The sequence below is a fragment of the Mus caroli genome, chromosome 3 (genome assembly GCF_900094665.2).
Source record: "Mus caroli chromosome 3, CAROLI_EIJ_v1.1, whole genome shotgun sequence".
In the NCBI taxonomy this organism is placed as follows: Eukaryota; Metazoa; Chordata; class Mammalia; order Rodentia; family Muridae; genus Mus; species Mus caroli.
Genome location: NC_034572.1, coordinates 45,096,725 through 45,113,407, shown reverse-complemented (window position 1 = coordinate 45,113,407; position 16,683 = coordinate 45,096,725). Strand labels below are relative to the sequence as shown.

General features: G+C 37.4%; 1 protein-coding gene across 1 annotated transcript in view; it reads right to left on the bottom strand.

Annotated features, from left to right (window-relative positions):
- Naa15 (N(alpha)-acetyltransferase 15, NatA auxiliary subunit) overlaps positions 1 to 16,683 on the bottom strand; it is a 54,277-nt gene that overhangs the window by 7,337 nt on the left and 30,257 nt on the right. The window contains exons 10-17 of the mRNA XM_021158616.2: positions 15,245 to 15,317; positions 10,668 to 10,837; positions 9,378 to 9,530; positions 8,068 to 8,196; positions 6,675 to 6,888; positions 5,552 to 5,745; positions 3,461 to 3,569; positions 1,125 to 1,223 (exon numbers count right to left, since the gene is read on the bottom strand). Coding sequence (XP_021014275.1) covers positions 1,125 to 1,223; positions 3,461 to 3,569; positions 5,552 to 5,745; positions 6,675 to 6,888; positions 8,068 to 8,196; positions 9,378 to 9,530; positions 10,668 to 10,837; positions 15,245 to 15,317 — 1,141 coding nt within the window. The remainder of the gene's footprint in view (positions 1 to 1,124; positions 1,224 to 3,460; positions 3,570 to 5,551; positions 5,746 to 6,674; positions 6,889 to 8,067; positions 8,197 to 9,377; positions 9,531 to 10,667; positions 10,838 to 15,244; positions 15,318 to 16,683) is intronic.

Genomic DNA, 16,683 nt, shown 5'->3' with positions numbered 1-16,683 from the left:
CTGCCTCTGCCTCCCGAGTGCTGGGACTAAAGGCGTGCGCCACCACACCCGGCTATGGTGAATGTTTTTAATACCAGTACTCATGAGGCAAAGGCAGGTGAGTTTAAAGTCAGTCTGGTCATTTAATTCTAGGCTAGCCATGACTACGTGAAAAGAACCTGTCTCCAAAAAAAAATAAATAAATAAAACGCATTAAAAAAGAGGGCAAAATAGGTCTAGGGAGATTACCTAGCAAGTAAAAGCATTAGTCATATAAGCCTGCGGACCTGAGCTTAATTCCTGAAATTCAAGGTAAAAAGCCAGGTACAGGAGGCACATCCATAATCCTTGCTCTTCTCTCCTGGATGGAGGAAAGGAGCTTGGAAGAAAGGCTTATCTTGTGTTTCTGCTGTACACATGACTATGTTAAAGTAACAAAACTATTTACAGTTTCGTTGCAGCTCAAAAAGGCATTTTGCGTGCCATGCACAGGCTGTAGGTCCAATCCCACTACAGAGAGAGCAAAGGTGACTCCCAAATCCTTGGAACCACACAATTCTATACCAGCACAACACAGCATTTAAGGCCTTAAAATAAAAACTTTAATTACAAAAGAACCCTATTGCCGGGCGTGGTGGTGCACACCTTTAGTCCCAGCACTCGGGAGGCAGAGGCAGGTGGATTTCTGAGTTCGAAGCCAGCCTGGTCTACAAAAGTGTGTTCCAGGACAGCCAGGGCTACACAGAGAAACCCTGTCTTGAAAAACTCCCCCCCAAAACACAAAAAACAAAAAAAACCACCACCACCACCACCACCACCAACAAAACACCTCTATTTTTCCCTCAGCTAACTAAATATGCAATACCTTTAAAATGACTTGAGTATATATTCAGATTTAAAAAAAGTATTATTTGCTTTTACTTAGGTGTGTGCATACCATGTATATTTGGGTGCCACTGGAAACCAAACTATGGTGTTGGATACCCCACCCCAGAGCTGAAGTGATTGTCTAGTGTAGGTCTTGTAAATCAAATGCAAGTGTTCTGGAAGAACAGCAAAATCTCTGACCCCTGTGAGACACCCTCCAGCCCTATACCCATAACAAACAGCTAGAAAAGTATGTGCGGGAGGGAATAAAAACCTACCAGAATTAAAGAGTCGAATCATGCACTCATGAAGCCAGGGATGACTAGAATCAATAGCAAATGCCCGCTTTACTGATTGTAGCATCAAAAGAAACTTTTCTATAAAAAGAAAAAATAATATTTTGATAATTTGATAAAATAAGTTGTCCTTCCTGGAAAGGCCAAGGACCATACAAACACAAAAAGTGAATTTAGACTCAATCACAAGAGCTCTAACACTTTTGAAGCAAACATTTTTCTTCCAATTGACTACATACATGTTAGCTACGTTCATATACCATCTTCAAGCCAACAGAACTTGAACAACATTCTGTTGTATGAACTAGTATCATATAAACAGAGAAACTAAATTTAAAGTCATTTCCTTTCTAGCGTCCATCACTTAGAAGAGCTGTTGTATCTCCTTTCCTGCATCCTATGATTGACAGTTCCCTGTCTGCACCTCTGGATGCATCCACCCAGGCTAGGTCTAATTACTCTACACTATCCCTATTCCCAGCTGCTTACCTTTCCCAAGTCTCAGCGGTGCCTCCACCTGTTAAACAGAAACTTATACTGAGTCTTCTTGACAGTCACCTCTTTGTTGAGACTTTCCTAATTTGGTTATCATGCTTCAAATATCCAAGTATAAAACCCTAACTTCTTCTAAAACAATTCCTGTTCCCATGCTCCCCAAACTCAGAAAATACTAGAATTCCTGCCATGCTTCTTATCAGTGCCTACTACTAGGCAGCACTGCAAGGTGCTGAGGCCCCCTTTACACAGGGTAACTTCTGTGTCTTTGGGGATTCTACCTAGAAACCTTGTCATTTTTTAATTTACAGTTTATTAGACAGGGATTTTCACTTGTTGGGCCTAGCATAAGCTTCCTGCTGCGATTACAGGAACCGTTGCTAATTTGGCCTCTAAGAACTGACTGACTGACTGACTTTGTGTCCACTTGTGGAGTCAGAGAACACTGTAAAAGTCAGTTTACTCCTTCTTCCAAATGGGTTCTGGGGTTGGAACCCAATGGTCCAGAGTGAGGGGTACCTGATGTGAGTGAGGGGTACCAGCATCCAGCTGGCCCTCTAAAATTACTTTTAGAAAGAGCTGGGTCAAAAGGGCAGAGTGGCCGATCCTGTTAATTCCAGCACTCAGGAGATAAAGGCAGGCAAGACCTCTCTAAGCTCACAGTGAAACTCTGTCTCCCCCAACCAAAAAAAAAGTAGAGTTAACTGTTATTCATTTAAAAATTACTCTAATACTTATTTTTAAAGTTATAATTATGAAAAATGGAATATATAGTAAGGTATTTTAACTACTTAAAAAAAACCTATCCAAAAACATTCTGTTATATTTCAACCTAGCCGCTTCTGTATTATATACCTTCACAAATATATTAACGATTGGGCATGCTGACATATAACCGTAATCCCAGACTCAGGAAGCAAAGGCAGAAGGACGACAGCTGCCAAGTTCAAGTCTAACCTGAGTTTCAGGCTGGCTGGGGTAACAGAGGGACTTGTAGCAGTAAACAAACAATTAATACTAAGTTTTGCATCCTATTTCAAACTAAAAGTTACATTACAATCTATCTGTATTGCTCATGCTGGCCTTAAACGCATGGGCTGCACCTTCCAGCCTCCACTTCACATTAGTATGAACCACATCCCTGGCTACATAATCACTACTTTTTGGTATAACACTCTTCGTCTAATCTTAGTAATAATCAGCTTCTTTTCACTTCAATTCATTCTACCTCAATAAACTTTTCCAACCAACTACCTGAGTTACACCAATTCAGTGATAGGAAGTTTTGTTATCTACTTATATACATATATGCTGAACACTCTAAATATGAAAGACAAGGTCTTTAACTCATCTTCCACCTGGCCCCTCTACACAACACAGACACCAACACTGCTGACACTTTGTAGTGTCTTTAGTAGACACCATTTCCTTCAGAATAATGAACTATCCATTGAGATCCAGCTAGTTCCTTCCTATTTATGGCATCAATTCCTAACACCTAAATATTATTTGATGCTTAACTGTGTCACCCACTATTCTAAGCTTTATATTTATACTAAGTTTATCCACAAAATCCTAAGTTCTTTCACTGAGTCACATATGAGGTGATCACTCTATCTCCGGGCCAGTGTGCATCTACTCATAGGACTCTGTTCTTCAAGAGGCCAAATACATTACTGTATTTCCCTGGGGCACTCTGCACAGAATGCATCGCTGTGAGGGATCTGCACTGGCATCTGCCAAGAAATGCAACAGTGATGGGTGACACTAACACTAAGAAATCTCATCAGTTTTATTAGGGCTACTATATGCTAATATCCTACCTTTCCTAAAGTAAATCTCAAAGGCAAAAAGATGAGTTTCTATCTTGTTCTTCACCAAGTTCTTCAACGGTGTTAAAAACTTAATAGCTTCTTCCAATGGAGTTTCAACCTAACAAAATAAAAGACATTATACAAAAGGATGTAAGATTCTTGAAGAATATGAACTTAATTTAAAATGCTGTTTTCTTGTGCCAAAGGTAAAATTTTTTTAAAAAGGCACTTACCAGTTACTCAGAAATACACTATCAAATTTCAACCTCCATAATCCACACAAAGACAATTTTCAACTCTAGAACTCTCTTCAATGTTTTTTTTTAATCTTATTTTTATGTATGCTGATATGTCTGTGTGTCTGTACATCACATTTGTGCAGTGTCCTAGAAGCCAGAAGAGTGTGGGATGCCCTAGGACTGGAGTTCAGACTGCTGTCAGTCACTAAATAGGTACTAGTCTTATGGAAGGGTAATTTTAAAATGATTGGCTAGGCACTGGAGACATAGCCTAGTAATTAATAGCAATTGCTGTTCTTGCAGAGGACTCAGGTTTGGTTCCCAGCATTCAAATGGTAGCTTACATCCATATGTAACTCCACTTCTAGGGGACCTAACACCCTCTTCTTACCTCTGCCAGTACCAGGCACTCTTGTGGTGCACAGACAAACACATAAGAAAATACTCATAGACATAATCATGTATGTACAAAGAACACTACAGCTTGATGGCCCTAGAAAGTATAAAGAGAAACATGAGAAGTCCATGAAGGAATTCACAAATACCAATTACTACCCCATGATAAATTGGAGAAACAAGTAATTTAAATTTTTTGTTACTATGCTGGAAGACAGATTCAAGGGAATTTTTAAATTTGAAAATTGTATGCTAGGTATGGTGATTCATACCTGTAATCCTAGCACTTGAGTCTTGGAAAGGAGGACTCTATAAACCTGAGAATAGCCTGGGCTAGAGTGAGTCCACATGCTTTCATCAAAACTTCAGATTTATCCTTAACCAAGTGAGTATTAAACTTACCAAGTAAACCCATGCCATCTTCCATTTCTCCATGGGCAGAACTACTAATGATTTAATGGTTTGGTTTTGTTTATACATATGCTATCATGAGTTGATTATCACTGAATTTCCCATCTATATCTACACTTTAGGCTATTTTCCCAGATTTGGCAGCTACTTTTAATTTTAAAATAGACTAGAATGTCGCAACAATTATGATGGCTTGACACACTACTAGACAGGTATGGATGCTGCTGGAGAGGGCATCTTTAAGGTCCTTACACTAGGAAGAGATTTTATGTTCCTTAGCAGTAATAATTCTGTGGAGTAAGCAACAATCTATGACAGGGGTTCCTTCTACTGCATTCCTTTCAAAGAAACCAAGTACCCAAAACACACGTTTCTAAAACTCTAAGCTACTCATAATCATTACACCATGTTGTGATGTCTGGTACAAAAACACTACAATCCAGACTCAGGAAACCCTTCTAAAGGAGGCCTGGTGCACAGTTCTAACTTGTATGGAGCTCAGAAAACACTTTTCTGTCCCAGGAGTTACATATTGTAAAAATGTGTAAATATACACATGTTAGAGTCAAATCAAACTCTATGCATTTTTTTCATATCTTAATTTTCTTACATAATCCTATGAAGAAAATGATTTTAGATTTCAAGTGATTGGTGATACTAAAAGTCTAAAGAAATGTGCTTATTCTATCAGTTTAACGCAATTATTACATTGGAATAATTTCCTGTGAACAAAGAAAGAGTGGTTACTAATCAAAATAACTCATGTAATAATGAGTATTTAGGTTTGGGCTCAATGGTTGAAATCCACAAGTCAGAGTCTGGATTTGAGAAAATAAAGACTCAAGTGTCTTTCCAGACAGGGTCTCGGATGGGTAGCCTTATGTGAGCCGGAATTTCACAAGTTGTCTTCTAACTCCACACCCACAGCCACACACATACATACACATACGCACAAAACACACAAATAAATACATAAACGGGACTGAACATTGTTTTCAATGGCAAAGCCTGCTGTGGCACGCACTCACTTGTGCTAAGCACGAATATGAAATACCTTGGCCAGTTTCTCAGGGATAAGCTCTTCTTTGGGGCCTCCAATTTCTTCGTCATCATCATCCTTTTTCTTTTTCTGATTCCGCTGCTGCTTTTCCTTTTCTGCATTTTTTTTCTCTTCTTCTATCTGGGCTTTCTTTTGAGCTCTTCTTTGTTTATTACGCAGTTTCTTTAACTCTTTGTCAGACATGTTTGCTGTAGGCAGTAAGTGTTAACAGAATTATAAACATGGTAACTAAATAAATCATTGTAACCACCTTAAAAACTTCCAGAAATTCACTTTATGGGTATGTGTGTGTGGTAGCTTGAATAGAAATCCACATATATTTGTGCATTCAAGTGGAATTATTTGAGGAGGATGAGGAGGTACGGCCTTGTTGGAAGTGTATCACTGGGGGAAGACTCTAAAGTCTCAAAATCCTAGCTAGCCTCTTTCTCTGCCTGGGGCCTAATAATCAGAAAATAGCTCTCAACCATTTTTTCATTACCATGCCTGCCACCATGATGATAATGGAATGAAACTGAAAGCAAACACCCCTAAATGACTCTGAGCACAGCATTCATGCGCATGCATGCACGCACACGCACAACCCCCCAAATAAATGTTTCTTTTTAAAAGTAACAAGCTAAAGAGTCAACACACTAAGGCAGAGTTTCTGTTCTACCTAAATACATTACTAGCAGTTATACTATGGTTACCTGAATAAGTCTAATATTAAATGTGAAACTTAGGTAATTCAAGCGTTGTCTGGTACAAACATCTAACCACAAATTAATAAATTCCTGTCTGGGGAAGTAGCTCAGTAACAGAGTACCTGATTTAAAAAGAAGGTACTGAATTGGATCCTTAGTCACCTCCCACACACCCAAACAAAACTTTCAGATTAGACTCAAATACCAAATTATGTCTATGTTTGAAACTTATTTTGAAAGCATAAAAGTAGTTTTCCTTTTGTTGCTTAGAGAAATTCACAAAATACCTATCATTTTTCTAGCCTTGGCTAACAATCTCCCACACAGATACTCAATAAAATCTCTGGGGATTGAGGGAACTTTATTATTCATGACAACAAGTTCCTATAAACACAGGAGAGCAGACACTGATACATCTTTGAATGGGATACCTGTATCAGCCTCGTGTTCTTTGTTCTCATCTGTCAGAGGGTTGTCATGAAGCTTCAAATAGATCTCAATAGCAATTCTCGCTGCTTTGAAGTAAAATGGATGCTGTCGAAGTACATCTTCTAGTTTTAATAAGTCCACATATGATCTAAGGGTGATCTTCCTCATACAGTACGTATGAAAGTCAAACTGGTCATCGGTGATTTCTATAAAATGCTAACAAAATTATCTTTTTATTATCACTGGAGTATAGCACTGTCTAAGAAAATAATAAAAGCAAAGCCTTGAAACATATCTGCTTCATTAGCATGAAAAATTAAAACAAAAATTAGTCATTTTTATATTTGGCATATAAAACTAAAAAAATACAGTTAGCTACTGGTTAGCAAAGAACAAGAGAAAATGAATAATTTAATGGAAAGAGGATAATATTTCAACTATATTCATGGCTATACTTATTTCTTTCTTAATCATATTTAACTAAAATCATTCTGACAAACCATCCACTAATTAGTATATATGACAATTCTATATAGTTAGCACATATACTACACATGGAAATCTTATTTTGAAAATGTATGGCAGGGATTATATAGCTCATAGTATTTTGTAGGGTTTTTTGAGGTTATAAATCTGAACTCTATACAACATGCTGTTGGTATGTCAATGAAAAATCAAGTAGTCAATAAGTCAAGAAATCAGCAATGCAAAAAAGGAATGAAAAAAAAAAAAAAGGCATCAGCAATGTCATAGTTCAACCAAACAGGGATATTCTATATTTGTTATTATAAATGTCAACATAATAATAAAGCTATGTTTGTGTATAAACACACACACACAGAGACACAGAAATCTCACCACTAGTAATAGAGATGAATCTACAGTAAAGGAGACTAATAAAACCATGATTTCTGTTTTGGGGACACCAGTGGCAGTGTTTATACAGAGTCTTATACAGCCCAGCCTGAGTTTCAAACACTTGTTAGTAAGAGGTCTTACATCCAGAGCTTTCTGCCTCTACCTCTCAAGTACTGGGATTACAAGTATATACTATCATACCTGATTGAAAAACAATGATTTTATAAGAAAACAGTAAATTTCAGGGAATATAGAAATACTGAGGAAAAGCTTCAAAGCTTAAGTCTTTATCAGGGGAAAGAGCATGAATTAAATAAACCCTAGGAATCTAAAATTAATGGGATTTTATATATTAGGAATGAGCAGCAGCAATTCAAAAATTCAAAGTACACTAAAAATATTTTCAGTTTCATAAAATATAAATGTATTATTAATGTTAAATCACATACTATGAATTAAAAATGAGTGTAGACTTAGCCCAAAGGTTTCAAGATCTAACCAAACAAGATGAGCAGCTCACATATATAAGGTACTTACTCTCTCAATTTCATGACATTTCTTAAGTGCTTCACCAAATTTGTTCATTGCTTTGTATGCCTGAGCACACTCTGTCTGGAACCACATACACTGCATTTCATTCAGGTTCTCTACCGCTGAAGTTCCTTCCTAATGAAAATCACATAGTGGTACAGAAAATTCACACCAAATTTATCACTTTACCATAAGATTTAAAAAAGGAAGAGAGTCAACTGATCAGAAGTCTCTTGAAATAATTTTTGGGGTTTTTTTTTTTTTTAATTAACAGATTCAAAATTAAGTACTCTAAGCACTAGACATAATAATTTTGCAAATGACTACACAAAAGGTCTACAATATGGGTGGCAGGGATTAACATAATAACAGCACATGAGAGATAAGTAACAAATACTAGTCCTCTTTACCCCTAAAACCTTCAAACATACATGGTTACAAGCTGGTTTTACTGTTTTGGGTTTCAAGACAGATTTCTCTATGTAGCCCTGGCACTTCTGCAGCTACAAACTCACTATGTAAACCTGCCTGCCTCTGCTTCCCAAGTGATGATGAGGATAAAGCATGAACCATCACGCCCAGCTACAAACCAGTTTTAAAAACCACTGTCCAGGAGCCTCCGTGATAGCTCTGAGGACATGATGCTCTTTAGAGGACCTGGGTTCAACCCCCAGCACCCACGTGGTAGCTCACAACTGTCTATAACTAATTTCAGGGATCTGACACCCTTGCACCAATGCATATAAAATAAAATTAAATATATTTTAAAAAACTAGCCAGGCAGTGGTGGCACAAGCCTTTAATCCCAGCACTTAAGAGGCAAAGGCAGGCAGATTTCTGAGTTCGAGGCCAGCCTGGTCAACAGAGTGAGTTCCAGGACAGAAACCCTGTCTCAAAAAAAAAAAAAAACAAAAAACAAAAAAAAACAAAAACAAAAAAAAAAAGAAGGAAGACAGACAGACAGACTATTGTCCATCTATATAGAAAGAAAATACTTTATCTAATGTTGAATATTCTTTATCTAAAACAGTAATTTAATATCTGACAATTGCAATATTGATAATAAACTTTAGGGGCTGGAAAAATGGCCCAGGTTCAATTTCCAGCACTGACATGGCTGCTCATAACTGTCCCTAATTCCAGTTCAAGGAAATGCAATGGCCTCTTTTGGCCTTCTTGGATACCAGGCCTACACATGGTTGACAGGCATACCTGCAGGTAAAATATCTATAAGCATAAAAGAATTAACTTCAAAAAAGGTAAGTATACAAAGTCAATTATGGTGTTGATGCTCAAAAAACATAAGCCATACAAACCCTCGTAAACTTGGAACACATTTCTTCAGCCTCTTTAATCAGATTGGCTTTTAACATGTATTTTGCACACTTGGAATTAATAAATCTGTCTGCTGTGTCCAGGGCCTGGGCTTCATCCATCCACCTGGCAGCTTCTTTAATATTCCCAGCATGCTTGCAAGGTACAAAAACAAAATTAACCAGTAAGTATGATAATTTTACTATATTAGGTAATTTATGATCCATAAAATAATTAAAATTAAACAAATGAAAGAAAGTGTTCTTCTAACTCAAGACCAGCAACAATCCTTTAAAAAGCCACATGTAGTAGCTTGAATTTCTACTTCCAGTACTAGGGGAGGTTGGACGGAACTCTCCTGGAAACCACCTTGCAGAAAAGCCAAACCAGAGGTCAGAAAGGCAATAGTGAACGTTCCCCCACTATTCTAATTCATTTATCTCAAAGCCACAAAACTGAGGAAAACATGGCTTTAAAACATTAAGGGTGGCAAGCAAGAAGGCTCAGCAGGTAAAAAGAAACTGCCACCACGCCTGATGATCTGTTCAAACCTACAGATCCATATGCAACAAAGGAAAAAGTAACTCTCATAAATTGTCCTTTGACTTATACCCACACATAAGGCACCTACTTTAAAATAAATTAATATAATTTTAGAAAATGATTTTAAAGTTCTGGGTAAAAAAATGGTGATACAAACTGGTTATCCCAGAACCTAGGAGGCTGAGGCAAAAGAAGTCCCATTTTTGAGGCCAGATTTGGATTAATACCCAGTACAGTCAACAAAAGGGGAATGCTACTTAATTCTATTTTCTTTCTAAATATATATTATTGATTTGTAAATAACTCCCCTTTTATAAAAGGCTTGATTACTAAGCATACTAAAAATTAGAAAACGGGCAACTTAAAGATGTTAGAACATATGACATGAGATTTTCATGCCTAGCTCAATAATTAAGTCAGGAGATGGTAACCTGTACGCTCCAAATAAAATGGTTTAACTTTATTAACATCAGGTGCTTACACATGATCACATTCGACTGTTAGCAGAAAACACACCACAGTAAAGAACTGTCAGCAGAGTCACACATAGGTGCACAGTCTCTCTCTCTCTCACACACAGTCTTTTGTATATGTGTATTTTGTATAGTTATTGATAAATGAGCAAATAAATGTGGCTATGACAAGTCCAAGAAAAAAAAATCAAACTGATATTTCTCATATTTTACTTTCTCTACCTAGAAGCTTATAAGCTTATAGCCTTATAAGGAAAAGGGGGTAATGGTTTTTACCTTATAGATTTTAGCTTTTACAAGAAAGAGTTCTATCAATGTTGGTGTACTTTCAATAGCAGTATTTATGTATTCCAGAGCAATGGATGGCTGACCAATTTTATCATAATGCTGTGCCAAATAGTACTGGACCCAAAGTAATGTGGTTGGAGGTTCCTCCTTTCCATCATCTTGAAAGGGAAGAATGAAGAAATCGAAATTAGATATTACAAACATTATGAGAATATTCCTTTCCCCATACTGGTCCCCCCATTTATAAGGGAAGCAATCATAAAGTAGTTTTTGTATGTAATTAGCTGTAATCTACAGCTAAGCACATTTAAGACCTACCAAAGCATGTTTTCTTAAGCACACTTAAGCATAACACCTTGCATATTGTAAGATTGTAAAAAGAAAACTGTGCCTGCTTAATTAAATGTCTAGGGTGTGTGTGTGTGTGTGTGTGTGAGATCTGGACATTTTGATTTTTTGTGACATTTTTAGATCTTAATATTATGCTGAATTTAAAACTATATCCAAAGCAAGTAAGGCAAACAAAGTTATTTCTTCCATATTTTAGTTCAACATTCAAGATATAATTTTAATATGTGAAACTTAAATATACAGCTCACATACCAAAAAAAAAAAAAAAAGTCCTTAAATATAAGTTTCTAAAACCAGAGATCTATTGGCTTTCAAACTCTATTTGCTTTTTTCTCCCTAATAAAAGGTGGCTCAGTGGACAAATAATAGGAGTGGAACACACTAACTCCCCATCTGATAGATCTGCAACAAAGTGTGGCACCTTCATGTCAAGTCACTGAGCCTCTTTTCCATTTGTAGGGAATGGTGATAATTAAAGGAGTCTCATAAGATAAACCAATGAAGCCATTTGTAAAGTACTGTTAAAATTGATCTAAGACCTAGAAACAATGGCCAGCTTACTAGCAATGTACACCCCAAGTTCCACAGTTGGCTATTCCACTAGTGAAGCCAGAACTCTATGGGAAGAATGACTCCTGATCTCCAGTGCACAAGGTAAGCACTCAAGATCCTGTCAGCAAGTAAGTTATCCCCACCACCACAGCACATGCAAGATGGAGCCACGGAAAACTAAAGAAATAAAATATCAAGCATACTTAAATGTTTCCTTCTAAAACATATTTATCTATCTATCTATCTATTTATAGTGTATGTGTATGGGTGTATCTGCCACAGTCCACAAGCAGAAGTCACAGAACAACTTTCTCAAGAAAGTTCAATCCCTCGACTGTAAACTTAGAAGTAACGAGGACCTGAATATTTTTTTAAATAAAATTACTTGCCAAGTTTGAAGGATGCAATGAACCAGTCTAATCTTTTGAAAAATGGGAAAAGAACCAAAGTGTAACATAGAATAGAAAAAAAACTGTGTTTTTCCATGCAAGCTGAAACTTTTAGAAACCAAGTAGTATGTGAAATAAAATTTACCTTTTAAAATAATAGTATTTGCCTACTGATAGATTTGGCTCACTCAGATTACACTTACAAAAAGAAAGAAAAAGAAAGAAATCAACCAACCACCCACCCCAAAATTACCAACTAACCTTCATCAAACCATTAGCTAGACAGGGCCCATTAGAAAGTTCTGAAGCAGGGTTGGAGAGATGGCGGAGTGGTTAAGATCATTGACTGCTCTTCCAGAAGTCCTGAGTTCACTTCCCAACAACCACAGGGTGACTCTCAACCATCCATAATGAGATCTGATGCCCTCTTCTGGAGTGTCTTTAGTGTCTACAGTGTACTCAACACACGTTTCTCTACCTGCTCTGTTCAGTAGGACAGGCATTATTACCTATACCCTGAACAAGATTTGAACTGTACTGTAACTAAAGAACTAGACCAGCAATTCTCAACCACTAGTGAGTCAAATGATCCATTCGCGGAGTCTTATATCAGATATCCTGCATATTATTTACATTACAATTCATATCAGTAATGAAAATAACTGTATGGTTGGGGGTCACTACAACATGAGGAACTGTATTAAACATAGGAAGGCTGAGAGCCACTGATCTAGACTTTCCATTTCTGTTTCTTTTTTTTTTTAACTTTTTTAAAGATTTATTTATTTATTTTATGTATATGAGTACACTGTAGCTAGCTGTACAGATGGTTGTTAAGCCTTCATGTGGTTGTTGGGAATTGAATTTTAGGACCTCTGCTCACTCGTTCCCTGCTCCCTCCTGCCCAAAGATTTATTTATTATTATAAATAAGTACACAGTAGCTGTCTCCAGACAGCACTAGAAGAGGGCGTCAGATCTCATGACGGATGGTTGTGAGCCACCATGTGGTTGCTGGGATTTGAACTCAGGACCTTCGGAAGAGCAGTCAGTGTTCTTAAATGCTGAGCCAGCTCGCCAGCCCCTGACTTTTTCTTTCTTAAAAATATAACTAGCCGCCCAGCACTGTGAGCTCCAAGGGCAGTTTGGTCTACAAAGTGAATCCAGAAAAGTCAAGGCTATTACATGGAGAAGCTCTGTCTCCTGTGGAAAAAAATAATTAGCCACTGTGGCTAATGGTAAACAGAAAGGACAATCCATTTCTACATCTAGCTATTAACATACAAAAACCTGAAAGGAAAGAAACATAATATATAAAGCAATATACTCAGCAAAACATAGACAAAGAAAAATTCATTTTCCAATAAATAAATCAGGGGTACATGAACTAAAAGAGACATAAAAGCCACCATCCAAACTCTGAAAGAGTTACTTGAATCTTCAAACAGAAGGAAAGGGGCTGGGCTGAATATAATCCCAGCACTTGGGAGGCTATGGAGGAAGTGCTGCTGAGCTGGCTAGTTTTACATCCACCTGGCACACCTAGAGTGATTTGGAGGAGGAAAGGCTCAGTTGAGAAAATAAACACCACCTGACTAGACTGTGGGCAAGCCTATAGTTACTCTTCAGAATTAGTGACTGATGTGGGAGAGCAGGGCCTACTGTCAGTTGTACCAATCCCAGAAGGTAGTCCTAGGGTCCATAAGCATTAGACTGAGCCTTCTGGAAACAGGCTGGCACCAGCACTCCTCCATGACCCTGGCTTTAGTTCCTGCCCTCAGGTTGTTTGCTACCCTACTTCCCTCAGTGAAGAAATAAGTCCCAAAAGCTGTAAACTGAAGCAAACCCTTTCCTCTCCAACCTGGTTCTGATCGTGATATTTACTACAACAATAGAAATCCTAAGATGTCTCAGTGGTTAAGAGCACTGACTGCTCTTTTAAAGATCCTGAGTTCAAATCCCAGCAACTACATGGTGGCTCACAACCATCTGTAATGAGATCTGATGCCCTCTTCTGGCCTGTCTGAAGAAAGCCACAATGTATTTAGATATTTAAAAAAAAAAAAAAAAATCCTAACTAAGACACTTAAACTACCATGGGTTCAAGAACGTCTTGGAGTACAGAATAATAAATCTGGAAGAAAGAAAAGGAAGGGAAGGAGAAAGGAAGGATGAAGGGAGGGAAAGACAAACACAATACAATTGAAAATGTGAACAAAACAATGGTTATTTAGAATTAAAGACAGCTATGTTGTGTGCATGTGTGCCTGTTTATGTGTGACCTGGTGCACATGTATGCCATTTCTCAGTTTCAATCTACCCTCTTTTGTTAAGAGAGAGTCAAGGAACAGAAACAGATGCCACTGGGCCGTAGTCTTTTTTTTTTTTTTTTTTTAATGTGAACACTGAAATCAAGCTTGAAGGTTCTCACACTTAGCAGCAAATACTTTACATTACAGACTGAGCTAATTTTGAATCCATTAAAGTACTAATTTAGATGCATAATAATAGTACCTTGCTCTGTGTGTGTGTGTGTGTGTGTGTGTGTGTGTGCCTGTTAGGATACACTTTGAAGATACTCTACCACTGAGCTGTATCAGCATCCCTCTTTTTCTTTTTTTAAATTTTGAGACAGGATCTCACTAAATTGCCCAGAGGCCTTGAACTTCTGACAGTTCTCCTACCTCAAATACTCTGAGTAACTGGGACTACAAGCCCATGCCACCAGGTTAAACTATCAGTATAGCTATATTTGAAGTGAAGTATTTCTCTTTAGACATGTTGAAATACTCATGAAATAATGTTAAGTTTGCAATTTAAGAACAGAGGGAAAGCCAGGCATGGTGGTACACACTTTTAATCCCAGCACTTGAAAGGCAGATGTCAGCCTGGCCTACACAGAGAAACCCTGTCTAGAAGCAAACAAAAGAATACAGGGGAGTACGCAAGGCTATGATGATGAAATGTTTGACATGAATTTAAAATTATTGTAGCTAAGTAATGAATAAATGGCGGATCATTGTATTATTAAATCAAGTTTTATAGATCCTTTAAATTTTACATAACTTTCTAATAAATTGATGTGATTCTCAGTAAAACATTATCATAACATTATGGATAATAGGAAAGGAAATTAAATGTACTATACTTGCTACTAAAATAGTGAAGACCAACCTTCTGAATGGTAATTTCATAGTCCATTAAAAATAAAAAAATTTTAAAAACAACCAAAAAATTCAAAAAAAATTTAAAGACATGAAATATATCTACTTACCATTGGGGTTAAATAGGCGACAACTTTTTAGAGAAGTTTCATAACCAACTACTAGTTCTTCTACGATTGCCACCTAGAGTACAAACACAAGCACACTTTAACAGAATGGAACTTATGCTCTTGTGCAAACATATTCCTTATATAAAGGACTAAATAAATACTCCAAAATATTATTCCCCTCCCTTTGTGATTATTTTACCCTCAGGACAAAAACCTAAAAGTTCTCAGTCGAGGGTGGTGGGGCAGGGGGTGGGGAAGCACACACCCTTAATCCCAGTACTAAGGAGGTAAAGATAGGTGGATCTTTGTGAGTCTGAGGGTGGCCTGGTATACAGACCAAGTTCCAGGACAGCCGGGGCTACACAGAGAAACTCTGTCTTAGAAAGAAAAAATAATAATAATCTAAAAAAAGTCACGATGGAACACATTAATACTCACTCTTCTAAGACCTTATTGCTAAGTTCCTTTCCATGATAGAATATAAAGTATCAACTAAACTAGCAGTTGGTGAATATTGGACAGAGGCAATGCTATGGCCAACTTGCATCTAAATTCATGCTTATCTCAAAACACATAATCTATAGTTAAATACCAGAGCATAATTTGTTCTTTATGATCAGAATGAAATGCCATGGCCTAGCATGGTGGCACATGCCAGCACATAGGTGGTAAAGGCAGAAGGATCAAGAATTGTTTGATCAAGGTCAGCCCCAGCTATGTAGCAAGCCTGAAACTTGAGACATGAAACCCAACTACGGATGGATGGATGGATGGATGGATGGATGGATGGATGGTTGAGTGGGTAGATGGGTAACTAGATGATAGGTAGACAGACAGACAGACAGACATATAACAGATAGTTGAGTGAATGAATGACTGTAGGACTAAATGGTATGTGAAAAGGGTACTTTTTAAGTGCCCGGTAAATGAATTCTTCTCATAATCTAGGAGAAACATCACTAGCCCTGAAATCCAGCAAAGTGGATGCCTAAGGCCCAGGAAAATACCTGTCTGTCCAGGTCATACTTTCTCCTAAATTTTAACTATACTTCTGGCTTCCTCAGAGATACTGAGTACTGTTAATACACTAATTTCCTAAGACAGGCAAAGCACAATGGTGGATGTCTTTAGTCCTATATTCAAATTTCCAAGGCAGGAGGACCAAATGATCCCAGAAATTCTAGCCAGCTTGGACACCATAGTTCAATACCTGCATAAAATCTAAAAACAAAATTTAAAAAACAGGACTTACTACTTTGATTAATTCATACGCAATGACACTTATTGCTATAGATACACTCTTAAATGGCGCACAGATCAATGCCGTATACCTTGTCAGTGAACAATGAGCATAGAATGATCACAGCCAGGCTACTCTGGTTATACTTGTGCTCCCAAGTCAGGCTACACACTTATCTAAGATACAATGGGACAATCTC